The sequence below is a fragment of the Athene cunicularia genome (genome assembly GCF_003259725.1).
Source record: "Athene cunicularia isolate RWA chromosome 6 unlocalized genomic scaffold, athCun1 chr6_part1, whole genome shotgun sequence".
NCBI lineage: Eukaryota > Metazoa > Chordata > Aves > Strigiformes > Strigidae > Athene > Athene cunicularia.
In genome coordinates, this window is record NW_020799105.1 from 4,309,352 (window position 1) to 4,337,263 (window position 27,912).

Genomic DNA, 27,912 nt, shown 5'->3' on the forward strand with positions numbered 1-27,912 from the left:
CATTTATGACTCCACTTGAAGGACAGGGGCTGTGAAACACACCACTTCTGTTGTAGCAAAGCCTACAAGAAAGCTTCATATAGCTCAAGAAAAACAAAGTAGGTCTGTCCCCCTCTACCATGTTACTACAGACAGCTTTACATTTCATATCTCTCAGGGGATGCACTAGACACTTGAGTTTTGTAGCCTCTTGTGACCTTCTACTTGTTTTCTTTTAAGTAGGTAAGAAGAACCCACCTGCTGAAGACAAAGTTGTGTTAACACACATGAAGATACTGAGCAATGAAGGAATTCAAAACCCAGGGTTAATCCCTGAGGCTCCATCTGACATAGCCTGCACAGAAGAGCCCCATCTCCCCAGTGCCAGCCTCCCACTGGACTGCCAGGGAAATCCGAATGCAGCAGCTGCACCAGCAGATCCAGAATATGCAGATGCCCCAGCAAGCACAGACTATGTAGCCACATTGCCTGACCTCAGCACCTTCGAGTCCAAGTGCCGACTTCACAGATTCTCCAAATTTGAATCCGAGGACTCAGGGGTTGAATTGCCAAGTGGAGCTAATTCTCCATCAACACCAACAGGTTCAGAGAAGAGCTTTGTGCTTCACAGCAGAGATTCATTTTGTGATTCAGGTGTGCTTAGCACCTCTTCTTCTCCAGAAATTGACCATCCTATAATGAAAACATGTAAAGAGCATGACAGAAAAGTCAGCCACCAAGATCCAGAGAGTGAAAAGCAAGCTGAGTACTATGGACAGGAGGCAGATGCTGTGCAGGGTCCTACAGCTTCCCTTGAAGACTTCAGCATCCCTCAGGAAGAAAGTCCTGATGAACATTTTGAAGAAAGTGAAAGGCAATCTCTGGAAAAGGAACCTACCCCAGAGATGGATCTTTCCAGGGAAAGCACTCTTCCCACCCCAGTTCCCATAGAAGAGCCAAAGACAATTGCTGATAATTTCCCAGAGAACTTTGGCAGCATTCAAGACCTTCAGATCCATGAACATCAGCTGAAGAAGTACCCCACAAGTGACAGTCTGGATGAATACATGGATGAATGCTGTAGACTGAGTGAGGTAAGAAACACCTAAACTGAATCTTACTGCTAGGCCTGTCCAAATACCTCAGTAAGGCTTCAAGTCCTGTCCTCTGTCATGAACTGGGACGTATCTGAGTGAGTTAGAAAATCTCCCCTGAAGCTGTTGTAAGCAGCAAATCTTGGCAATTGATTTTTAAGAGCTCTTTTCATAGCAGTGAAAATCTGAAGTAATTCACATATATTGGGTCTGGGTAAGGATGACTAATGGTTAATGGAGATCTGATATTTCAAAAAGCCCTGATTAGAGGGTGGACTTGACTTTGCTCTTAAATTAAGATTATGAAGTTAGTCATTGTCTTCTGATACATGGGATGGGGATCAGAACATAGTTTATTTTTCAAGGTCAGGTTATTCCTGTTTTGGGGAACATCTGGACTGCTGTGGGGATGCTGAAGTTTGGAAATAACTTGTCTAAGGGGTAGCTCATTCCCGTGCAGGTCTGTCCTGTCCTCTTGAGCCAGATCTCTCAAATAATGAGTGAGCAGGGGACTAGGACACAAATTCAAATCTTTGCTGGGCTGGAGATTCCATTTTAACCTTCCAGCACAGCTGTGATGGAAACTCCTGTGTTCTGAGACTGACTGAACTGCAAAGCACCTTGTCCTACTCTCCCCCTTGCTGGGTACACTGTGCGACTGACAGGAGAATAAAAAGCCCTTCTGTGCACCTTCTCCCATAGTGGATGTTTGCAAGCACTCACCCCAGTGCTTTGCCTGAAGCCCCATGCTGCCGACACATAGACAGATTGCTGCCTTGCCTGCCCACTGCAGTGACTTCCATGAACCAGTGATGGGAAGATCTGAAGAGCTGATTCTTCACAGAGAGGCAGACTAAAAAGCCCCATGAGCAAAAGGAAAGGAGGGAGCAGGCTAGGTGAAGGTCACACAGACACATCAAAAATATCAAACGGTGCGTAACAGGGATTTCTTTTCAGGGCATTCATTGCAGTAATAGTGATGAATTGGAATGGGAGATGGGTGGGAGGAAGCCAAGTGACAAGTGCTGTGTATATGACTTCACCATGACCCCTCTCTCTCTGCCTGGGCCCTGAACTGTCAGGCAATGGCCTTCCTCTTCAGCATGCCAAGCCCTCCCGAGCTGTGAGGAAGGTCAGAGATGGCTCATCTCTGTTAACACTGCATATTGAGGCAGTACAAGCAACACACAATCCAACTGAGCAACCTCTTCCTCCCCAGAGCTGTCTCACACACAGCAGAAGACAGATGTCTGCTTTGTACAGTTCCCAAACAGACAATGACCTGACAGGAGAGGATCCAAGTACTGGAGCAGGAGTGTTTGAGTACAAGGAGACTTTTCATAAAGTTACCTAAATTCTCTGTCGCACTCCACAGGGTTTGCAGCCAGCTTGGTCTTGTCTGACACCTCTGTCTGCTCATAAAACTCTTTTAAATCCTTGGTGAAATGGAGCCTCAGTTTCCCAAAGCAGAACATTTAAATAAACAAGAGAATAAATTAGAAAGAAGCTGAAGAGGAAATGAAGCTCTTGGTGGCTTATCTCTCCTCCTTTTTAATATCCTCACTGGCTGAGTGCTAAAGCTATGTGCCCCAGAGCTCTTTTCTTTGTTTGTTTTTCGAGCTGTATAAATACAGCTGTGACCTAGATGCTGGGGAAGTTTGCCCCTCTTCACAGAGCACCTCCAGGCTGCTGTATCTCAAGAGCAGGGCTATTCAAACTGCTGGGATGCCAGGTAGCATCCAAGCTGACTGGAGCAAGAAATGCCCATGGCTGTTGCACGGTCCCGCAGCTGCTGCTGTGCTGGGTGCCTCAGAGCAGCTGCAGAGCCTTCTGCCCTCCCCAGACATGCACAAGGTTGATCTGTCCTCACCGTCATACAACAGAGGCAGGACAGAGTGAGACCCACTCAGAAATGATGTCCAGATGATCATCTGCCCATACAGCTGATGCACCTTGGTTCACTCCAGCTGAGGCTCTGTTGCAGGCTCTGTGGTTTTCACATTTGCCTGCAACATGTCTGAGATACAACATGGTACTTAGGAGTCAATCTCCTGTCTGGCCTAATGTTCTCTCAGGGACTCAGATCCCCCTGGAAATGCAGTCAGTGTTGTCCGCAAAATAACAGGCCAGTACAGGGTATTAACACCCTGCTTGGCAAAGAACATGGCAAACCAAATTGTTCCATTGAATCAATCCCTGATGCATTAAATTCATGTTGATAGAGACACCAGTGGTTACACTAACTTATATTTAATGCCAGGTGAGAGCATTTGCTGGTTCTGTTGTTGGTTTTGGGAATACAACTTTGAAGTATCAGGACAGAAGTTCAGTTTCCCCAGCCCAGCTGACTGTGGCAATACCAAGGGCACTGTGCTTACTGGCACACCACAACCAAGCAAGGATTCAGTCTATGGATGAAGATGTCCCTTGGTTTCCTCCCAGCCTCCCTCGCTGCTGAGGCCACTTCCAAGAGAACAGGAAGGAAAATGTTGAAAAAGAGACTGGAAATGACCAAATGTTTTGACTGTTTGGATTCATTTGGTGAATAGCTTTGGCTGAAAATACACATCAAATCATTTCAGTCTGGCATTTCTTAAACAAAGGTTTCTGATCTTTTGTTTTGAATTGTCGTTATTTTGAAATTCGCCTATGTTTAGAAAGATGAAAGAAAGTGGAAGCTGTCAAACAACAAGTGAAAGAACTTTGAAGCCTAACTAAAACATTTCCTTTTAAGTCAAATTAGATGTTTGAGGTCAGTTTGAAGATACATAGCTTTTGATGCTTTTGCTTTGCAAACACTTCCTCATGTTCCATAAAGTTTACATTTAAAGTCAGCCCATACCCCTAGCAGAAGAGAGAGGGTGGGAGCATTGTCGTCATTAAATGAAAAAAAACATTATTCACACAGTGCTAATTATCACACAGTCAAAATACTTCTCTGCAGAGTGAAGTATGGTTTAGGGGAAGAATAGGGCAACCTGTGATGGTCAGTTCTGTAGCCTGTGCATGCCTGCTTAGAGGAAACCAGAAGCTATCAGTAAGCACAGCCTCTCCTGGACAGCAGGGTGGAGCCATCAGAAGTATACAGCACGATCCCTCTCTTTCCTGTTATTCACAAGCCTTTGGGTGCTGTCAGCTTCCAGTGACAAATGCTTCCCGCTCAGTTCGTGACGTCACTAATCAGTTGCTCCAAGCCTATGATGGGAGGTTAGTAATTACCTTCCTTGGCACAGTGACCATACTGCCTCTGTAGTGGCCATGCTAATGTGGTGGGAATGGGCAGTGAGGGATTTATGGGAGAATGGAGCATGGTATAGCTCAAAACTATCCATAAGAAAAAGTGAAGAGCATTGCAAGAAGTGCAGAAACCTGTCACTGCAAGAAAGATCAGCGAGCTCCCTTCTGAATGAAGAAGACCTTCACCTGCAAGCTAGTCTTGCCTGCCAGCCTCAGATCCTGCTGCCAGATCCAGCCCAGGACAGTTTGCCATTGAGCCTGACTGAAGAAAAGCTCCCAGCTCTGTGACTCTAGTGGCTTCAGAGGAAAAATGTGATTTTACACCAGTCAAAATATTGACTGCAAGGCTCTAGATAAGCCAAAGTTCCCAGTGCAGGTGTTGATCCTGTATTTTTAGGCTTCCTAAGAAATCTGTGGGCCAGCACAACTGTGATGGTTTATTACCACCTGAGCAGGGCTTCATGTACAGAAAACCTGTCCCCAAAACTTAGTCAGGTGAGCACTCACAAGGGCAAAGATTTCCTTTTAGTTACACAGCTGTAAAGTCAGTGTAGTAAACTGTAATTCTGTAATGGGAGTAACTTAGTAACTCAGCTGAGAGCCTTGGACTCCTTTTCTTCCAGCTGAAGCTCTGGTTCAGTCTGCCTACCTGAAAGCAAAATCTGGCATCTATTTATACATTATGTTGTTACTTTCCTAGTGCAACTTTAACTGTCTGATTCATAAACTGTCTAATCCTCTGCATCTTCACCTTCAAAAAAGTGGGTGACACATTTTTCCTTCTTCGTAGGTTTCATCACCTCAAAAATGGGCACGTAGCTTTTGTTCCAATACTATTTGACAATCCCCATGTGGGGAATGGGAAAAATTTTAGTTCTGTTGGGTGAATGTTTTAGGAAGTCAGAGACTGGAAGAGACCCATCCTGGAAAATGTTTGCAGTTTTCCTATGACTGCTCACCCTCCACTGCTAGCATAAAACTCTCTCAGAGGTGCTGAGAAGAAAATATTTAGATCAGAATGTGATAAAGCAGGTTCTACACTCCACTTGGCATGACCAGAAGATAGCAAGGACTGTTTAGGTATTTCCAGTCTATGGAAAAGAAAGTCCTGGAAGGGTCCTTAGAGAGGCCCTCTTTGAGCAATCATTTTGGGGGCAACCAACTAAATTACATAAATTTTCTCTATTGAACATGTGCCATATCTGAGCAATCCTTATGCTAATGGGCCTTATGGCAGGGCAAGCAAGTTGAAGCATCCCCTTTAAAAGCTTTTGCCCTTGCATGCTGGCCACAGAGGTGGCTGACCCTGCAGGGATGGGCAGGCACTGGAGGCTCTGCCTGATTTGCCTTTTGCTCATTTGCATTTGCTGAGATCACTTAACTAAAATGCAAATTAATTTCTTATTAAATAGCCCTAACTGCCTGCCCTGAACAGCCTCTGAAGGATGGCCGTAAAACAGGGGTCTCCAGCATATTGAGTCCAGCCATCTGTCTGGTTTAGGTCCTCTACAGGGGTAAATCCACCTTGCCCCAAGACCGGATCTACACATTTTTCCTCACATTTTCCGGGGACCTGTATTTATTCTCAGGAGCTGGAAGTTTTCTCTAACTTTTGCTAAAAGCCAGATTTTGTCCATGCCCGCCCCAAACACACCTTTGCTTTCAGGTGCCTTCAGACCTAGACACAGAGAACTGGTAATCAAGGCCACTTTTTCTTCTCCTCCCCTTTTGCCCTATAAACCTAGCAGCTGTGAACACAAAGCAGGACCTGACTATTAAGCACAGGACAAATATGGAATGAAAAGAGGGTCTCTAATGGAAAGAGGTCACAGTCAAATGCTTCATGTTTTCTCCCCAATCCTAAGGTTACAGCCAAATGTTTTACTTTATCCCTTTTTCCAAGAGCTCCTCTGTCCTTTGTAGTCTTCCCTTGTGTTTCTACAGCTATAACAGGTTGGATTTGGCTGACTGTCTCCTTAGGGCAATACAGACGTGCCATCAGTCTCTGCAACAACGAACTGACAGAAAGGGGAGTTGTTAAATGTTCAAAAAGAGGTTACAGAGAAAAGCCTACATTTTCAAGGATAACGGGGAACTTCTGACTATCCATTTTGGGACAGCGTAAAAAAAAAGGACTACTTTTAGGACAGCTCCAAACTGCCAGATTTTCAGAAATTGTTACTCGTGTACTTTCTGAAAATCATGCTTCTGAAGCTGGACACCCCCAAATCCCTAGGTGCTTTCAGATATGTTGGTTATAGATAGTGCTTTTGATTCAAACTTTTCCCAGCAGACACCATGTAGGCTTTGTTTTCCCTGTGGGTCCTGAAGCTGTGACCCTTCCCACTGCACAGACATGCTAAGGACTCAGTTTTATGGCTGAGTAACCATTGTCTTGCCACCACTTCTGCAGGCTCTGCCCAAGAGGAAGATAGAAATCATTAATGTGAATGACTGGTTGGCTTACAGTCATCACAGTTTTTCATATGATTTCATGCGACCTTTGTCCCAACCTCAGACATAAAAGCATCTGGACATAATAATACCTGTTTATAAATAACATTGTATCATCATTTGTTTAAAAAGAAGTAAATTCTAATGTTGATTATTTTTGAACACACCATGAGCTTTCTGACATAATGAAAAGACAGGAAGAGTCCCAAGGCTGGCATTTCCCCAAAAATGTAGATTGTTGTGGGAAAGGAGACAGAGTAAGCTTCCTGCTTTTGTAGAGGGAACTTATTTTTTGAAGTAAGATAAACTTAGAGCACTGCTTTTGTAAAGATCGAGGCTTATTTTACTTAGTGATATCCCATGCACATCAGCAGGCAGCGCCAAGGTGGAAGTAAGCCTCTGCATCTGTCTGTTAATGTTCAGCACGTTCAGCAGAGTCTGCTCACAGCACAGGAGAGGACACTTGCTGTGCACAGGGAAGTCCTGGGGTCAGAAACGGCGAGGTGCAGAGCAGGAGGCTGGGAAGCACTGTTGCCTTTCCTTTGCCACAGGATTGCTGTCTTGTCTCTGGCGCTGCCCTTGCCTGAGCAGGAGTGAGACTCTGCAGGTCCTGCATGTGGAGAGATCAGTGGTACAGAATATCCTGCCATAGCCAGACAGCAAGCTTGATCCTTCAGACTTTCTCCAGGCATCTCTTAATGACTGAGAAATTAGTAGCAGAGATGTTAAGCTGGGATCTGCTAAAGACCAGTAGAAAAATGTTCTTTCACTTTGGCCGCTTGGTTTAGGTACATGTCCCTCTCACTGACTCACCAGTGATGAGGGTCTGAGTTCAGCTGTGCTGTAATGGTTTCAGCTTGCCAAGGGCAGAGAAGATGTACCCCCAGGTTGGTCACTGCAACCTGCAGATGTGCGCCTTTGGGTAGGAGCCAAGCTCAGCCTCAATACCTGTAAGTGTGACTTGCACTGAGGGCTGTGGGCTAAGTGAGCCATACTAACTGCAGCCATCTATACCATACAGTAGAACTATATTTGTTTGTAAGGGTCCTATGTTCAGTAAAAGACAAAAATTAGCCTGGGAGGTGGACTAGAAACATGTTGTCACAGGGTTTTCCTCTGCATCAGTGTGTGATCAGTCAGAGGAGTCCCTCAGATGGCGCATCTTCCTGAGTAATCCAGAAAAGAGCTGTGAGCAAGCAACAGTGTAGCTCAGATCTGGATATAACCAAAGCTCCTTGCAAGAGGAAGCCTGAGTGTCTTTACCATGGCCCACTTGACTGTAAGAAGTGTGCTGGGCTCCCAACTGCTAGCAAGGATTGCTCTGCTGTTACTCCATGTTACTCCATATACATTGTCATTGCAGGTGAACCAAGGTAACAGCAAAGCCCTAGGATCTGGTCTGGGATACCTGGAACACATTTGCCAACTGATTGAGAAGATTGGGCAGCTCCAGGAGCACAACTTGCGTCTCCAAAAGCAAGTGTGCAGCTTGCAGAAAGAGCAGAAGATGAGCCAGATAAAAGAGGTAAGCAGATACCACAGTATGATCTATTCAATGATCTATTCGAGGCCCAGATGGAAAGTTCCAAGTCCGTGTGAGAGAAGATGCTAATTTACATGACCCCACACCCACCTGGGCTGGCTGCTCTGGTCTTCAGAGAGCCCTCACCCACCACAGTGGGTTCATCTTCCCTTAGGGTGGGGGTAAGTTTCTGTTCTTTTCAGTTTTGTTTCCTAGATGTGCTTGCTTCTGTTGAGTTAACAAGCATCTCTCTCACCTTGTGCGATGGCCAGCTTTTAGTTCTCTACAGTTGAAGACTTCCCAAAAACACATCTCCCCCTGTCAATGCTATCAAAACAAAACATTTCCATGGACCCCTTTAGCAACTGTGTTTTGAATTAAAAGCTACATCTTTTCCTTCTGGCTTCAAACTCTGAAAATCCCAGAATTTCCCACAAAACAGACACAATGGGAAAGAGAAGCAATGGTACCGCTACCCACTCCTTGCCCTCTTTCCCTTCCTGTGCTTCTGAGCTGCCAAGTGAAGAATCTCCGACATGAAACATCCCAGTGTTCCCATTTGTCTTTTTTTTTATCAGCCAGAGATAGCTGGGGAATTTGACTCAGATTTGAAAATCATTTCAGCATCCTCCTAATCAGAATTTTTTAAGCCCCTGCATATTTTGTTCAGCTCTAACTCACCTCTGCTTCTCAGTTCTTTTTCTTTGGCCATCACATGAGGTTTCCAGCTTTTTATCTCCCCTCCCTTTCTATTTATTTTATCACTCTCCAAAGGAACAGAAGGGGTTTGTCACACTCAGCTATTTCTTCCCAGCCACACTGCGGCAAGTCTTTTATTCTCTGGACAGCGTCATTCCACCCCTAGTGCTGTTTTCCCACCTGCTGGGACTGGATCTGCAGTAGTTGACTGACTCCTCCTCAGAGCCAAAGCCTAGTTGTGAGTCAGGTTGCAGAGCAGAGTGGCCCGTCATTTCCATGTACCATCTCAGGCTCAGAGGAATGCAGCCTCCTACATAGAGCCTGGGAATTGTTAACACATTTCCTGAAGCTTTACAACTGTGAGTCATCGCTCAAAGTAACTTTTCCAAGCTGCAAACCCAGGGTCAAATCATCATCTGGTTTATGTGACACCCCCCCCTCCCCAGCTTCCACTGAAATGAAAGACAGCATGCTTTTCATTTAAATATTTGAAACTTTGATCTTTTTGGTATTTTCCAAGATCTCTCAGCAGTGCATTCTCAGTTGCATTTGTCCCATACTGTTCAGTGGGGAATTGGACCCCTAGATATAACATTCAGCACTTGCAATGTGCTCTACAAAACTGGGTGTGCTCTCTCGGCTCTGCGGTACTTGCATCTTCTACATCTGAGCAGTTATCTGTCATTTTCCTCTTCAGAGGAAAGTAGAAGAGGAACACTACTACCCTCGTTTGCCAGGAGATGTGGAAGTTGCTGTGCATGTCACATTTTGGAGGGTGTCCTAAGGCAACTTTCCAAACCATGTTCACTCTCCATGCAGACATAGCTAGGGAAGACACAACCCTGAAAGCAGAGATGGGTTAGTGTGGTATTAAGAGCTGGTTGTGAGGATTGTAGATAGCCAGTGTTCCTGAATGCTGTTATTGAGAGCTATGCAGACATCACCACAGAGACTGATGACATTTCGATCCTGGGACACAAAGGGAACAAAGGGAACTCTACATCATTTGCTTTACAAGGAAATCTTAGATGCTGTGGGCCAAAAGCAGCATCTTTCATTAGATTTTCAAAGCACCTCCTAAAGATATAGATAATGAAAAGTGCCATGCTGCTGTGGCAACATATCTAGATGAGATGTTACATTAAAACTGTCAATCGCTTGGGGGTCTCCAGAGGTGCTAAACTGGTGTTGGCCTGTCCTGGTCCCAACACCAGTAAACAGTTTGGTCCCCACCTTTTCACTTCAGCTAGATAAAGCTCTCCTTGCTTCCTGCTCTACTACACTCTTGTGCAACATGGTTGTTCAAGGCAGAAAATCTCCCCTTCCCACCACACCAGCTACAGCAGAAGTACACCAGCTGAAGTACCGTGAATCTGACTGGTAACATGCAAGTGAACTATGGCATCTCATCAATAAAGCCACAAGATATTGTTGTCTGTGCATGTTCCAAAACAAATAGCATTATCTTAAAATGCAAGTCACTGTTATAATGGATCTGTTTATTTACACAAATGCCTTAGATTAGCAGCTCAGTGTTTAGAAACTTGTATTCAATTCCTTCTGGGAAACAAACCCAAAAGATGCTGAGTATCAGGCAATTTAAGTTAAACACCAAAGAACCCATGAAAAATCTATATTACCAACTCAAGTCTGCTCAGCCTTTTAGAGATATAAATGATTTACCTGGGTTCTAATGGGTCTCAGGACAAGGCTGGGCATCCCTGGGCTGGAATGACTGCAATTTGTCTGCACCACTGCACCACTTGGTTACCTTGGACCATTGCAGCCTGAAAGTTTACATACTTCCTTTTTGTCTGGTGTAGGAGTATCTTCTGCAGCACTGCTCCTGTGGAGCTGCCAGCATCTTCCTCAACTCATATCAAGACTCAAAGGCATTTTTTTCTGGGAGAAGCAGACCTCACAGCCTTATGGTTCAGACTGGAAATCCTTCTGATCTTTCCATCATTCCAGAAATAGGAGTGAACACTGAAAAGCTGAGCAGCTGCAACGGTGAGTTCAAATGGCTCTAACCTGCCCTCCTGCTTGCCACCAGTTGGTGAAATAAGCTGACCAGCAACTTCCTTTTCCCTAGGAAAGACAGACAGGAACAGAGCAAGGTATCAGTAGAACAAAACCTTACCTGGAAATCTAAGAGATGCATTTAAAAATGCTTTGTCTACACTTAGGAATTTAACAGTTGCTGCTTCACATGTGTGAAGCCAGACTTTTTGCTCTGCAGCTATGGCTACAAAGATCAGGACAAATGCGTTATAAAATGGGTCTCTCTTTTGGCAGCTTAGCATGTCTGAATGGGTCCATTAGTGGAGCCCTTCCATGTGTCTTTCAAATCCCCCCATCCAAGGTAGAATTTGATCTAAGATGGAAAGCCTTATGCCTGTTGTTAGTCTCCTACCCTCTCAAGCAGGCACAGAACACATTCCTGGAGGATGACTTATTCTATAGACCAAGTGGAAATAAGCCCCAGCTGCAAAGCTTGGATCCAGAGACCAACTTTTCCAGAAGGCTGAGAAAGACTGGGCTCAGCCTGCTGATGATAAAGCCATCTGAAAAGTCTGGATCCAATGTTAGATGTGAACCAGTCACTAAGTGAGGTTGATCGGTGTATTTCAAATATTGGACTTCAGCCTGCCTCTAATACCTGGTGAAACCCAGAATATCAAAGTACCTCCTAGCAGGATCGAGTTGGAGTGTAAATGGCTTTGGGATCTCTAGCACTGAGGCTCAGAAATGCTCTTTTCTGGCAGTTTCAGAGCAGGCCTGGAAGGAAAATAAGACCATGAGGAGGCCATTAGAAAGTCCTGCTGTGGTCAGACACTTTATTGGAGCACTTACCTCCTTTCCACTACAGTGTGGCATGAAGACACATGGGGTCTCATCCCATCTGGAGTCTCAGCTTGCTGGCAGCACTGCCCAGAGGCTGTCCTGGCAGGATACTGCTGAGAAATGTGAGTGAGTCCGTGTATGTCATTGCAGGAAGTGAGAGATACCTGGAATCAGGAAACAGCCAGCTGATGGTGGGGCTCAGGAAATCGTCAAACAATAGGAACAACAAGGAGAATGAGTTCAGAGAAGCTGGTAGTATGGCTGAAGGACAGGCTTTTCCATCAAAGGACCCTGCAGTAAGAAAGGTGAGTGATAAGCTTGGAGCCAGACTCTGAGTGGGACCTGTGTGAGAAGCAGGGAGAAGTTCTGTTCAGGCAGGTTAGAGTGGAGTGCTGGGAGAACAAGTCAACCCTGTCTGCTACTGAATGAGGCTGGGGCACTGAGGGCCGGGGTGCTCTGTGCCGATCTGCTCCCAGCCTTAGATGAAGACAACGACTATGTCTTTATACCAAGAAAGGTACAAGCAGAGCACTGGTGCAGTGGAGAGGAGCACTGCAGACAGAAGCGTGGGCTTCAGCCCTCACTAACTGCAGATAACTAAACACACGAACTGTATCATGAGTATCCTCACTTCTGCTGCTAGGAATGTTAAACCAAGCACACTTTCACTACCACATATAAAAATTTTAACGGGCCAATCTTAGCTGGCAACACTTATTACCAGATTGTCAGTATATCAATGTCATTAGCTCCAGTCCCCAAAGCATGTTTCAGGGAAATTGTGTTGCTGAAGTCCAAGGGAGCCAGGACAAATGCTCTTCCTCTCCCCTTCTTTCCCATTGTTTGTGGCTGCCTCAGCACTTTCAGGTTCCGGTGGGGATCAGAAGTGTTGAAATGCCAGGGCAGAGGCTCTAATCAGAGTATTCCCAGCTCGGCAGGAAAGAGGAAGGAGTAGATCTCTCACGGGAAAGACCTTCTCATGACGTTTCCACCTCAAATTTCCAAATAGGTTGCAAACACTTCAGTGGACTTCAGAAACCAGATCAAGGCTGAATCCTGAAAGGTGCTCTGTGCTCTGGCTTTTGTCCAGCCAACTTCTGGAATATGAGCATTATTTTAAGCACATGGGCAGCCCTGATGACTTCACAGGACTGCAGAATCAAGATCCACACTCTTTAAACTGAATCCTCACGATGCATTGTTACACTACACCTTAGTATTGTCACTTAGTATTGCATTTTGTACCCTGAGCATGAAATGCCCCACTGTGAGATGGTCTTGCTGTCTTGTTATTTATCAGTGTATTTATTTGTCTTTTGTTTTTAGGGTCTGGACATCAGCAAGAACATCTCGGTATGTACTACCTTTGCAGAATGTATTTAACATGTACCTGCATTATCATGGATCAAGCTCCTGTGGTGCACAGCATTGTACATGAACAAAAGAGGTTCACTGACCCCCAAAGTTTACTATGAAAGTAACAGATACATGTATTATGACTTGCTGAATGTGATCCGTTGTTCTCCCACCCCCACTGCAGACAACAGCTAGCTAGCCTTCAGGAACAGGCAACTGCTCAGGCTTTCTCTGATATTGGTAGTGCTTGCTTTTCTGGGACAACACCAGTACAATGAGGGACTAACTGCCGAGGCCTCCAAAACCCTTCCACAGGATACATTAATCCTAGTAGTAAACACAAAGGTTTGCTATTTCCATGAGTAAACAGTCTCAAGTATGGGCAATTAACTCAATAGAACAGGAACCCGTGTTGCAGTTTTCAGCTGAGCCCATGACCTCATCTGAAGTTTTGAACTGAAAACTCAGCATAGCCCCAAGAATTACAATAGGCTCTGCCTGGACTTGGTGTGTGCAGCTGGGCAGCCGCCAGGTTGTGCTCCCAAGGTGGTTGCAACTCATAGAGTAATGGCTCTGCTGCTGGCACAGTGGGAAGATACCTCAGGACAGGGCAGAACAATGCCCTGAATGACAGTGGTTTGAGAACTTCACTGAAAGAGGAATGGTTTCTCCCCATTACTCTAGTCCTGCCTGGGGCATCATCTTTTTTGTTTAGTTCCCAAGGTTTTCCAGCCATTACTTAGGAAATTTAAAACTATGTAGCAAAAAAACATGAAATTTTTTAATGCATGGCTCCTTTACAGTTCATGAGTCCAGATGAGCTCAGCCTGGAGAGAATAAACATTAGGGAGGGCCTCATGAGACTCCCTGACCTCCTGATAATCTCTATTAGCATTTCAAATGTAAGTGCCCAGTAGCTGTAGCTTGCAGATGGTGACAGGAAAACAAAGTCTTGATCTATTCTAATTCATGGTCCACAAAAGTCACCACCTTGAAAAGGGCTGATACCAATGCACCTGACCTAATAGAAAGGAGAAAGGAGTCAAGCTGCTTTTTCGGGTTGGTTTTGTTGTAAAGGCCCCCCCTGAGTGCATGCAAGTAGGTAGGAAACCAAACCTATCTTTTCCTTTAGTACAGCCTAACAATAAGGTAAAACGTGCCTTTAGGCAGCTACTCAGCACTCACCAGTGAAGTGCCCTCACTCTCAGAAGGAACAGCAGGGACGCAGAAATGTTACCAAACAAAATACAAGGATGGTGTTACTGACAGTTGATCCATCCCGTTTCATTGTGTCCTATACAGGTACAGGCTGGCCACTGGGCATCATTGCAGAGTGTTAACAATTCATTTGTGGGATCTGATTCTTAGCTGTCCAAAATAAAGAAGCTCCCCTCTTCCTACCACCCTAGAGTACCCCAAAGTATCATATGTTGGCTACATGAGGTCTGCCAGTAACTACCCTCTGGTCCTTCAAGTAGTGGTTTCTTTTTGCTCCCTAGGGTGAGAGCCATGCTTGGGGGAGAATGAGAGATCTTATGAGGAAGACACGGCTGAGAAACCAGAACAAGCTAGGACTGTCCTCTGCTGCTCTGAAGAGGTCCTGCCCACAGCTGTACAGGTAAAGTAGAGCTGTGGGAAATTTTCACTTAGTGTTGGGAGGAGGTGGTGCAAGATTTACCTCTGGTTGTTGCTGGCCAGGGAAAACGCCTCCTAACCTTCTCCCCATCGCATATGGTGGTCCTGGCCAATACAGCCATTTTCTTCCTTAGTGCCCAGGTGCTCTAAGATCCTAATTGGGTAATGTTGCCTGTGTAAGAATAATGGAAACACTAGGGTCACTAAAAGAAGGTGCTTACCCCCAAAAGGGCAAGGGGATGTTGACAGTTGGCCAGAGCCATTCTATAGCCTAATTATTTGTCTTTCTGCTCCCTCCTAAGCATTACAGTCAATGTTAATGCTTTCGTCTATCCAGCTTCCACTTTATACAGTGGAACAATAACCCATATTGTATCTGATGTGTGATGGGATGAGACAGTCAGGATCAGCTGGAAGGTTTCCTGTCAGAGGAAAGGGAGATGAAGTTTGCTGAGCATGTGTTCATGGGTAGGACCTGCTTGTTGCTTTAGGTGAAAAATTGGTTCAAATATGAGGTCTCACTTCTATTGAGAGATCCATGCTGGTCCCTCAGGCAAACTGGTCTACCAGGCTCAATACAGCCTGGCCACTGAGCTATACTGTGTGGTGCATGGCTATCTGAGGTGATGACAGTGACTGCCAGCTACCCCTTGCACAGATACTCCCTGTGCACTTGCCAAGTCCTCCCTGCTGGTCTGGTGAATTTGGCATATCTGTGTAGATAATCAGGCAACAGAATCAGGCAACAGGAAGAGCCTGCGTATCTTACTCACCAAAGCAGGAGCATTACATGGAGCTGTGCACCTCCCTGTTTTTTCAGCTGAGGTCTCAGTAACCTTGAGCGGAACAGCTCAAATGTGCTTAAGCCCTCCTCAGGTTTTAGTGGGGCTGATGGTAGGGAAATGGCAGTTATTTAAGCACTCAGGAATGTTCCATTGTTCCCCTTAGACATCCTATACCTACCTTACAAAATGCATAAAGGAACTGGGGGTCTTGTAATTTCAGCTGGAAATAAACCCTCTGCAGTTCATGGAGTGATTTTTCCAGCTGGGGAAAGCTTAGTTGAGGCCAAGCACACTTAACAGGCAAGCTTCCTCCTATTGTTTGGGAAACTGAAAGAAACACAAAGCAGAAAGAGATCAAACAGTTCCATCTAAAATAGATGGTGAACCAGCTGGGGAAAAAATACAAACTCTTGGAACCTTCCCTCTAAACCTGAATAGAACCACAGCTTTATTTGGGCTTCAGAAAAGCCCTGTCTCTGTAACCTCCTACTTGTCCCTTTCTCTGCAGCACTGAGGACATTGCCAGTGCTCCCTACATGAGAATTGCAGGCTAGGTCCTCAGCTGGCTACATCGATGTGCTTCCAGTGAAGGGTCAGCCCACTAGCTCCTAACAGAAATAGCTTTTGCTACATTCACACGTATACTGAACAACTACTGGAATGGAAATGCCGTACAATGAGATGCCAAATAGACAGTTTTTATCTGGGCAGCCCCAGAGATCTTGTATGCTGATTTTTCCAGACTGCTTTCTGTAACTGATGAATGGCCTTCTCTTTTCTTTCACTATTTTCTTCTTCCATATATCTACATAAAACCCTTGCCTCTACTCATGCCCCTTATCTTCCATTTCCTCTTCTGCTTCCTAGCTCTTATTCCCCAGCCCTACCTGATTTGCTCTTGGTCTTTTAACCCCACACCCTGCAATAGCAATGCACCGACTCTGGGCTTTTAACTGGGGCCTGGAAAAGCTGGTCACCTTGTTCCTATGGCATATTGAATAAATAGTTGTCCTCAGGATCCCTTGAAAGAAAAAGTTAGGCTTAGTGGATCAATGACAGCCCTGCAAATGCTGCTGGACAGAAGGCCAGGCCCTTCCTACAGGAGTACCAGCATGGTAAAGCAAGAAATTCTTGCTTGTCTGCAGCTCTTGGCAAACCAAACGTTGAAGCCTGATACTCTCAGCTTTAAAAGCCACTGTCTTTGTTATAATTTATGAAACATGTTTACTGGCTCCTGCTCCTGTTTGTACATGTAAGCATATGGAATTGGCTGGCTTTTGCTTACCCGGGCTTCCTTGGGCTCAGAGACATCTCCCAAGGTCTTGAACTGGAACAGGTTGGAGCCTAGTGCCCTGTATTATTATACAGCTCTGAAGGATGCAGAGATTTGTTGCTCTTGACACCCAATCCCACTTGAGTCATTTGGGCAATTGGAGAGTGTCTTTTTTTTTTTGTTTTTGTAACTAGGTCAAAGCAAATCCTCTTTCATGCTCCCACTCTGGTATGATGAATGATCTGCTCCATGGCAGCTGTTTTGTTTTTCTTTTCTGTCTTTTTTTTAACATCCACAAAAGCATTCTCATAGTAAAGAGAGAACTTGGTTCTTCCAGCAGGAGACAGGGGGACCTGCCAAGGTAAACATACTGGCACAAGACTCAGTGGTTTGTCATACATTGTTCTAAACAGCTTCAGGTTTTCACTTAATTTTCTTTTTCCTGCTAGTATGCTTACTCCTGCAAACAATGTCTGTTTTGTGCAAAGGACCAGAACAGGCTGGTGAATAACTTGATCATCATGTTATGAACTTAGGCAGCACATGGACCTGGATCTGACCTATGGCAGGAAAAGTAGATTTCTTCCCCAAATCATTGCAGAATCATCCCTTCACAGAGAACAAGGAACTTAATTCCAGCTCAAATGACTCCCAAGACAAGAACATTTTGCCTTTCCACCCTGGCTAGTTTTAGTGATAGAAAACTGTTCTCAAATGAGAGTGGAGCATCATACAGTCAAATACTTGCCCTTGTTAAACAATTACAGTCTGATGCTGCTTTGAACAGTAAGGAGAGGGTCTAGCCCAGCCTGTGAAAGCTGGACTGCTAATTCTGCAGGAGCCCCAATCAATTTAGTGCCTGTACATTGCCACACTATGTGACATTATAAAATGTCTGAAGTTGTCTCTGACTAGAACAGTGTTACAAACAATCCCCAAAAATCCAGAGTTAAGGAAGAGCACATTAGTACCTTCATATCATTTTTCCTTACTTTCCCTAACTCCCTTTGGGGATAAACAGATGAGACATACAGTCTTCTGCTATCTTACTGTGACTGCTGCTGGGAAGCAGACTGGCCCAGAAGTTGTTCCAGCACAGGCAGAGAGACAGAGGCAGCCATCTCAATGAAAGTGGTTATGCTCAGGAGCTTTTCTGATGTTATCCTCAGCCACTTTCCAGGGCAAGATCTAATTTGGGAAGCTTTAGGCAATCCCAGCTTGGCATTCCTGTGCAGACACACCCACCTGTGTGTCTATGGGAGCTGCAGCTTTAATGCAGCTGTGTGGGAATGAGCTAACCTCAAATTACATACCTTTCATGGTAAGGATGCTAGTTTCAGTTTGACAGCCACCAGAAGCTTGATGCTGTATGATGACTACTTTGTGGTTAGGGTGCAGTAAATTAGGAAAGACAGTGCAGTTTCGACATTGCAAAAACCCACCTTCAGTATTGTATAGCAAAAGGCTGAAAAGGGCCCTAGAGCCTCAGACCCAGGTCTGAATGCTGCTCTTCACATGGGAAATTACTACCAAGTGAGATCTCTCTGCTCATGGTTGAGAAGCAGCCAAAGAGTAAAGAATAACATCAAGGCAGAAGTTTGACCATTCCATTGCAAAAGAATTAAGAGCTGAACAAAAGAAAAAAAATCATACAACATGTAGGTTAACACACACACCCCCCACCCCCAATTAGTACCTGGCAAAATAAAGAGTCTGTAGGGCACCAGTCAGGATTTGAGTTGAAAAAATTTTCAAATTAAAGAGTTGAAGTAAATAGCTATGATTATTTGAAATAAATAGCTACTAGCTACTTATTTTTCTGTAAATAGCTTTGAAATATTGCATTAAAAATAATCCAAAACTACAGCTTTTCTTTCTTAAACAGCAACTATTTCTAAAAAGCGTTCTAAAAGGTTTGCTTTCACAAGTCCTGGAGGCCTGAGCTAACTAAGCCATTACAACAAAACAGGTTGCATTACACTTATTTAAATCATATGTAATAAACAACAAACCAAAAATTAATCTGGAATCAGTCCACAGCAGCTAACTTAAATTTTGTTCTTCCAAATGTTTAATTTCCTACTTAATGCTTCAGGCCAGAATTTTTAACTTCCCTGTAACATTCACCCACCAGTCTCTCCCTCTCACTTCTAGCTAGGCAGAAAATAGTGGTTGTTCTCAACAAAATAACGTTTGTGTCCATCCATTACATTGTGACTCCATACCAAGTGCTGCATTTTGTAGCTCTCTTTTTTTAAAGGCTGCCACAAATATCTGGACAGCATTTGTTTTGGAATTTCAAACTGGAGAGGGGGAAGCTGCTTTGGGTGCCGCTTGAATGTTGGGTACCTATGCACGGCATATTAATGCTAAAAACATGGCCATGTGTTCTGACTGCTGTCAACTTTAATTGTATTTTTCCATTTGTTAAGGCCAGATATTATGTCTTCAGAGCTGAGGAAAACTGAGAGGAACTCCATGATCATTCTGGGGCAAAATACAAAGAATGAAAACATATGGCCTTTCTGATAACCTGAATTAAATGGAACAAGGTAAAATAAGTAAAGCAGCATGTGTTTCTTTGCGGGTTGGGTTTTTTTTTTGCCTCTTCTCAGCACGGAAATGAGACAGTCCTGTTCCTTCATCTCGACACTCTTCAACATGCAAAGACAGGAACAGGTCAAATTTTTGAAGTTTAAATTATACTGATTTATGCCAACTGAGGACTAGCACATATACCTTCATATTAATAGTCCTCCGCTTTTTTTTTTTTTTTAAACCCACAATTTAAAGGCATCTGTAGTCATACAGGATACATCATGCAGCCTTTTAACAAAAAGTACAGCAGTACAGCAGCAAATTCATTTATCTGCAGTCAGTCAAAAGACTCCCAAATAATAAGCCAACCCAAGTCTTGGGGAAAGAGACAATCTGCCCATATAAAAGAGAATCAGGCTCAGCCTCATCTTCCACCTTCCCAACTCAGCTAATGGGTTAAATGCAGAGAAACCCTTTCTAATGTCTCACATGCATTCTGTATTTCTGTTTCAGGAACACCAGTGGACACAAACCAAGAACCCTGAGGTTACTTCCTTACTTTGTGCAACCTGCATCCTACAGTTGTAAACAGAGAAACTCCCATTTAAGTGTTGGAAGGGAAAGAGGGCAGGGGAAGGCTGAGAAGGGTTTGTGGACAGAAGCATGTGCAGCTATGTATGGCTTTGCTCCTGAATCTAAAGTATACTGACAAAAGTCAAGCCACAGATGAAAATTGCTGTTAGCATTTTGACAAGTCAGATTTGGAAATTCTTCCTCCTCTCTGGGTTAGGAACCGAATTACCTGAAACACTGAGGTTTTTAAATTATTATTGCTTTCTGGGGACCTTCTCCAGCTGAAATAAACTTAAGCTTTATGGGACACAGCAGCATCTAGAAGAGTGCCAGGGACTCCTTGCCTGGTGCAGAAGCAGCTGTTGGAAGGACAGCCTCCCTCCCACTGGGTTGGTGGAGTTGCAGTTTGTCCCCAACACAGCTCCTCCCTTCAGAGCAGCATCTGACCAGCTCTGCCATTTTACTGGAATCCAACAGCAAAACCAAGTCTGTAAAGCCAAGACTTCCTATGAGGCCATTCCCAAATCCACCACTAGCTTCTAATCCTGTGGACCTGCTCCTTCTGCAGAGGCACCTTGACTCCTACCCTACCCAGAAGTTGACATCATGCAGAGAGACTGCAGAGACCAGAGTGAGGGGCACTGTAGGAATCAGCCTTTCAAGAGACTGGAGGGTGCATCCAAGGCAACACCTCATCTTTGCCAGGCAGCCCAGCTCTTGTGCTATCAATCTTTTGCAGGGGAAACCTGGCTTGAATTCCTACTTAAGTTTCAGGTCAAGTCCTCTGGCTGTGCAGGTGGATGCCTGAGGCTGCATGGGTGGGTTAGTCATGCTGCTGTATGGCTCAGCCTGTGCTCTCTGCTGGGAAAAGGCAAGAGGGAGAAGAGAGCTGAAAGGAAGAGTTATTCAAATACATACATCCTTCTAAAGCTACTGCTCTTTTAGGCCATATTAACAACTGTGTAACACTACGGTCATGTTTGGTGACTGCCTTGTTGTCATCTGCCCACTGATTCCAGACTCAGGCAGCACATGCTTCTGAAGGTCCCATGGTTGCAGTGGGTCTCTGCATACCAGCTCTTACTGGTACTAGCACAACAGATAATGCACATGGAGTAAAGATTTAACCCTGCCTCTTGTTAAAAGATTATTCTACCCCCTAAATTACAACATAATTGCAAATGAAGCAACTGCTATTTAAAAATCCTTCCCCAACCCAAACTTGCCAGGGAACCAAGATTTGAGAAGCTTGCAGAAATAGATCAACTTCAACAGGCTTAGCCTTTCAGTAACAGATGTGCCTCCTTGCTCACACAGACCAGCTAGAACCCTTGGAGTCCTCAAAACCAGAGCAGGATCTCTTCTGAGATTCAAAGCTCCCCAGCCACTCTCTCCCAGGGCAGCTGTAGGTTGCAGGGGTGAGTGAAAACAGCAGCCCAGACCTGGTTCTCTAAGTATTCAGAGGGGTTGTTACTGTTGTTACTTAGCATCTCAAAAAAAACCCTAACAATCCAATTTAAAAAAAAAATAAAATCATGCTCACTCAATATTAGCACCCTAAAGCAGGTGCTGTATTTTATGTTTCAGTTGTAGCTGCTGCTGTGGGACTTGGTTATTCACCATATATCTTGCTAGCTTCATCCAAAGCTAGAAAGATTTATAACTTGATTATTCTGTGAATAGTCTGTATATCTCCAAAAATACAGGGGACTAAAATCCTACATTAACTTACACCCTCCGTTATCCCTCCAGCTTTACAGAGACTGAAAGGAATGTGAATCAGTGCAAACTGAATTTAAAGTGTTTTAAGACATTGCATCATGAAGTGGTATTCCCTACCACCACCTCCATTCACATTATAGGTTTGTTGTTTTTGTTTATTTTTTTTAACTAAAATGAACTAGCACTCTTTTGTATTACAGCATTATATGAAATATATTCAAGTATTTTCAGAAAGAAATATATTTATAACATGTAATATACTGTATAGTTGTCCACTCCAGGATGCATTGTAATACAGGCATAAGAAATTTAATTAAAGCATCACTATTATGATAATTGCTTTCAGATATTGTATTAATGAACACCTGGGTTGTAGTATAGCATCTGCCATACATTTTAAGGTTTCAAGTGAGCACAGCTGGTCAAGAAAGGAATTATTAGCTTCCAGCTTTTAAAGAATTTCTTTAGATCTGACACAGAAAGCAAGTTTGTTCTTTTGAGGCTGGTGCTGTTCTCAAAAATTGATAGAGAAGGAGAGCTTTTGGATATGATCAGATATGGCCGAGCATGGATGTTCATTCAGAGCAGCCCTAGATTAAGTGCTGTTGCTGGGCTTTGCTTCCAAAGCTAGAGTGGGTAGACATGGCAGGGCAGCACACACCCTTCCAGAGGAAAGGGTGAAACCACTGGGGACAAAGTATGCTGATGCTCAGCATTGGGGTTTCTTTCTGAAAATTTGGGTTCATTATCAGCACTGCACAACAGCCTCAACAGACAGGTGCTGGCTGGCCTCAGGGCTGCTTTTCCTTAGCTTCTTCATTCACTGCCCATGGCACACTACTGGACAAAGCAGCTTTCCTCCACCTGCAGGAGTCTAAGCCAACATCTACAGCAACACAAAACATCTTTAGTTCAGCTGTTTATACAGCTGTATAGGAGTGATGGAGTATGGAGTGAAGCAAAGACAAAAAAATCCACATGCAGTTATTCAAAAGAAAGTAAAGGAGAAAAGACAATGACACCCAACTAAAGAAAGTACAGGCCTAAATAAAAAAAAGCTAAAAATCTACCCGTGAAGGTAGAAGGAAAAGTACACTTCTGCAGGAGATAAAATTGCAGAACAAAGCAGTAATAAAAGCCAATAACGCCACAGTGAAGAAAAACAGGCTAGGAAGAAGGGGACAATGCACCAGAGGAAACCTCTGTGTTGGCTAGCTTTCACCCTGTGCCAGCTCTTCACACAGAAAACTCACATGCCACTGCTGCTTGTGCTCTTTCCCTCCTGCTAGTGACCAAATTGGCAAGACTTAAGCACAGAAGACTTCCTATAGAATGGATAAAGGAATTAAGTTCACTTCTATGCTCACCCACCTCCACTTAACACTGCATGCACCCTGTGCTAAGCAGCAGGTCATTACAGCAAGATGCAGCTCTGCACCAAAAGGGATGGTCTCTGCAGGGGAACCTACCTGAGCCCCAGAGACTGCAGGCCCACAGCTCCCTGCCACTTTGGGACAGTTCAGCAACCCAATGGAGGGCAGCAGGGAGCAGCTGGGCAGGGACTCTCCTCTCTGAGTCCCTTCAGCCTCCACACGGGTGTGACAGCTCTCTAAGCAAATGTTTTTACCTGCCTTACTGAGCCATGGGAAGACTCCAACAGCAGCCAGGAAGGTGTTAGATCTTGGCTAGCACACACAATTAAAAGCAGTGCCAGAGGACCCTGCCTGGTGTACTGGTAAGGTGTAGTCTATACTTCTCTAATTGACCAGTTAATTAACATTACAGACAGCTGCTGAAGACTTGTCATAGGGCACATTATGTGTTTACACTGCTTTCCCAGACAGAGCTCCGCCTGTACCAAGGCCATTTAGTTACCAGAGGTACTCCCTAGAGGAGACTGTGACCTATCTCCAGCTAATGATTTCTCCAGCCCGTGATCAACTTCATCCTCCCACCATACAACTTGGAGGAGTTTTATCTTCTGATTAGATTTTAAAAGCAGTCAAGACTAAAAGCACTGGTTATCCTAGAAGTAACAGGGAAGAGCAGTTCTGCTAAAAAAATTAAAAACACTGTAAGACGATTCCTGAAATTTCTTGTTGGAGTAAGAAATTAAAAATCAGTTCCCAGCACCTGTTAATACCTTCCAATCACACAGTGTTGGCAGAAGCCAGTTAAATAGAACAATATCTGTTACCTCAAGTGAGATACTGTTCAGTTCTTTGCTTCCACGTATATAAGGGGAAGAGCTGCTCTTCCCCTTTAAAGACTCCTAAGCAGTATGGCTAAGACTAGAAATTCTCCCTGTTAGAAGACAGGGTAGTAATCCAGCCTATGTGGGGTGGGGGGAGTAAAAAGTTTTTTCTTCCCCTCAAATGTACTTGCTCAAGGACTACGCCATCAGCTATAAGGGGAGCTCTGTGAGTGCAAACACCAGAGCTCCCCCAGCCTGGGCAGGAAGAGGGGGTGGGGGTGGAGCCCCTTTTCCCATCCATCATTGGGAGGAGTTTGCTGAACTGTTTTTGACTACCACCTCAGGAAGCTGAGAATGATCCTGTCCAGCTGCTGTGACTGACCATGCCACACTGAACTGCTGATGCTCAGAACAGCAAGTTTTAGTTCTCATCTCAAAAAAGCACATCTGTGGCACTTATGCCTACAGTGATGTCAAATTGTCTTTAATCAGAGTTCTGAAGACTTACTACTCTGACATGAAGGTTTAATTTTTAAATCATTTGAATTTTTTCCTGAAGTTCAAAATTCAAACCACCTAGGCCCTTTGATTTTTTTCAGTTGGAATGAAGTTTCCCTGTTCTCATCCTCCAGAGCAAGAGAGGTGGATTCACATACAGCATCATTAGGAAGGCCCATTTGTGTGGTGTTTTACCATCCTTACCTCTGAGTCCTGCCACATGAGCACAGCCCTGACTTACCTAGTGAGCTCAGGGGCAAGTGGGCAATTCCCAGCTCTGCATCCCCAAAGGAGTAGCTGCTGCAGGATTTGTTTTTAATTGGTTTTGATGCACTTCTACACAGCGTTTGTGAGGAGACAATATAAGGTCACCTTCAAAAGTACTTAGCCACTCACAGAAATGCAGACACCACTCAGTATCACTCCTGTTTGTCTGCACCTTCCCAGCAGCCCAGGCCATGACAAGGGTCCCTCTTGACAGGAGCAGACAGTTAACACTAATCCCAGAGCAGAGTAATAGCCAGAAAATGAGATGGATTCAGAGAAACAGCATTTGGAAGGCTCTCAGCCATCAGGATAATTACTGTCTTGCAAAGGGTTACAGAAAGGATCTCTAGGACACACTCCGGTTCAACCATCTGCTCTGAGCTAGGGAGAAGAAGTCCCACAGACCAATCAAGTTTGACAGCTGCTTTATTACAATACATTGATTTCATGTGTTACAGGCACCTTCCTTCTCCACAGCACAGCAGCCACAAGCACCATGCACAGAACTGCCCCAGTTGCTACATCAGCAAACCCCAGAGCCCAGGGGGCTGCAGCATTCACAGCTGCTCCTGTTGGGGTGTGAGGCTCCAGTTAACACTCCCTCAGTGAGGCACAGGGACCAGCCTCCTTTCCCAGCCTGGATACGCTGGTCTGGCACACTTACCGAGGCCACCCTTGGACATGTTCCATCTTAGCTCATCCTGGAGAAAAATCACAGGGCCTTTGCTGGAGACATGGGAGGCACTGTCCCGAAGAGGATGTTCATCACTCCTTTTAACCCCTACAGAGCAATATGAAGGTTTTAGGTGAGAAGATACATAGTGCTGAAGGTCAAATTTTGTCCAGCTCAGCTTCAACACATAGAAAGCTCTGAATGCCAAGCCTTCCACATGAGCCAAGACAGAATTAAGAGCCTATGAGAACCTCAGCATTTTTGACATAATGGCAAAGGACCTTCCTCAGTGGAAACGAGCAGGAAATAGGCTGTCAAGCTGTCCATGGCTCGAGGGACCTAGTCTGTAGTCTACATGTCCTCCTACTTCCCAGTTTGGAGGCTAGACCCTCGTTGCCCCTTTGGATGGGGAAGCAGGACGGCTAGGACACTTACTGGCTCTAACAGGACAAGTGATGGTGCAGGACTCCTGCACAGACTGGTGGCACACTGAGGCACTGCAGTGCAGGTACACCTAGAAAGAATGGGACATAGCCTGGAATCACACAGGCAGTATCTGTAGACAGATGATATCCTGGTGTGGTGCACTGATCCTGGTCAGCAGCTAAGCATCCACACAGCCACTTCTTCAGTCCCTCCACCCTCCCTCAGCAGGGTGGGGAGAGAACAGCAAGAGCAAAGGCAAGAAAACCCATGGCTAGAGAGATAAAGACTGATTAATAAGTGAAGGGGGGCAGAAAGAGGGAAGAACAAATTGCTTACCCCCTCCCACAAACAGACTGATGCCCAGCCAGTCTGACAAAATCCTCCAGTGTTTATTGATGAGCATGACATTATACAGCATAGAACATCCCTTTGGCCAATTTGGGTTAGCTATCCCAGCTGTGCCCCCTCTGAGCTTCTAGCCTACTCCATGCCTACACGCTTGAGGGTGAGAAACAGCAGCGAGAAGAAAAAGCCTTGACACTGTGCAATCACTGTTCAGCAAAAGCCTGGGAGAGAGACAGAGATTTCTTTGGCTTGCTTCGCATACAGGCTGTAGCCTTGGAGCCCTCTGCTGCCTGTTGCAGGTAGTTTTGATATCTTTACCATACACCTTCAAACATGGTCAGATCTGGCAGTACAGCACTTCTCCCCAACACCTGGGACACAGCTGTCTTAAGCACCACTAAGCACTGCACTATACTGCTAGGTACAACTGGGACCAGTTTTGAGTATTAATTGATCCCAGGAACACCGAGTAAACCATACAAGGCATGGTGAACTTTTTCTGACTTAATTGCTCAGAAGCTCATGAGATTGAGCTCCAGATGCTTCCCCAGTACCAAAAGCCATTTCCAAGTAATTTTGGCCAAGAAATTTAGTTTAGAGAATATTGATTAGCATGGTTAGAGCACACGCCACAAGCTAGTTTAACAGAACAGCTTAGGCAGCAAGCTAGCCCTTGCTTAAGTTAAACCTACCCTTAGTAGTCTCATTTTCTCTCACACCCCTCCAGTGATGCAGCTTAACTTTACCACATTCATCTCGGGGAATAGTTTTTTGCATCAACCTCTCCCCTCCTGTTTCAGGAGGGGATTTCCATAGTCTTTGCCCACCTCTTCCAAGAAGGCCAAGAGTCTCATAGTTATGAAGTAGTTATTGCTCACACATGTTACTCATCCTCAGTAGGAAGCTAGGCAACCAGGACAGGAACTTACCAGCCCAGAGAGCATTTCTTGGGAAGCGGAGTCTACAAAGGTGAACATGTAGAGGGTGAAACACTGGTAAGGAGAGGGAAACAGTAGTCCTTAGGCAAGACTCAGAGGCACCAGCTGTGTCTGATAGTTGTCCCCTGCATAACGGCACCTGAGAAGGAGAGGCCAGAAGTAAAAAAGTGCAAGTCATTCCTCTGACCCAAAGCTATTTATAGGTCACTTACCCATCCACCAAAACAGGCCACTGCACCCAGTAGTGGTGCAGGACCAAAACCAGCTCTGGATCTGTTCTCTGAAGGATCTTGACTTCTGCATAAACAGGGTCTCTCAGAGTCTTTACAACAGGATTGTCACTGTCCGTATAGTAGGAAGTATAGCTTCCATCTGGGACAAAAGAAACCCAAGAGCTATTTTAGAGCATGAACAAAGAGGCAACCCAAGAGCATCCTTTATAGCCACATCGCTAAGTTCCCACCATGGAAGGGAGAAACAGCACTGGGTTCACCCATCAATACTCCCTTATTACTCAAGAGACCAGAGTCCTGCACCAAGAGGCTTAAGCAAGTCCCGCAAACCTCTCATACCTGAGGCAACACGCAGCTCCAAGAAGAGAGAACCTGGACTGGACACATCAGGGAGCAGTGGCAATGTGAAGACCTGACACTCAAGGGAATAAAGCTCCCAGTGACAGAGTAACTACAGCAGACAAGCAACCTGGTGGGATAGGAAAAACCCAAATCAGTCTGCTAAGATAGATTACTCTGATATCTCCTTTCTCCAATGTCCTGGGTCGCAGTGTATTCTATTACCATCCTCATGAGCTGTGGAAATCAGGTGGGGCAGTGTTTCCTTGGTTCCCCCCCCCCCCCCCC

The 27,912-nt window shown here is 44.9% G+C and overlaps 2 protein-coding genes across 2 annotated transcripts in view; one reads left to right on the forward strand and one right to left on the reverse strand.

Annotated features, from left to right (window-relative positions):
- Positions 1-223: 223 nt before the first annotated feature.
- Positions 224-22,026, forward strand: LOC113481743. Its single transcript, XM_026851586.1, has 8 exons — positions 224-1,073; positions 8,128-8,289; positions 10,809-10,995; positions 11,980-12,134; positions 13,156-13,182; positions 14,685-14,803; positions 19,311-19,439; positions 19,930-22,026. Exons 1-7 carry the CDS (start codon positions 267-269, stop codon positions 19,405-19,407), a joined length of 1,554 nt encoding a protein of 517 aa, XP_026707387.1. The 5' UTR covers positions 224-266; the 3' UTR covers positions 19,408-19,439; positions 19,930-22,026.
- A 3,013-nt stretch (positions 22,027-25,039) lies between these two features.
- LOC113481744 (zona pellucida sperm-binding protein 4-like) overlaps positions 25,040-27,912 on the reverse strand; it is a 5,658-nt gene continuing 2,785 nt past the window's right edge. Inside the window, 7 exon segments of the mRNA XM_026851587.1 lie at positions 25,040-25,239; positions 25,335-25,451; positions 25,779-25,857; positions 27,044-27,191; positions 27,265-27,424; positions 27,625-27,702; positions 27,705-27,754. Of these exon segments, the coding sequence (XP_026707388.1) occupies positions 25,100-25,239; positions 25,335-25,451; positions 25,779-25,857; positions 27,044-27,191; positions 27,265-27,424; positions 27,625-27,702; positions 27,705-27,754 (772 nt within the window). The 3' untranslated portion in view covers positions 25,040-25,099.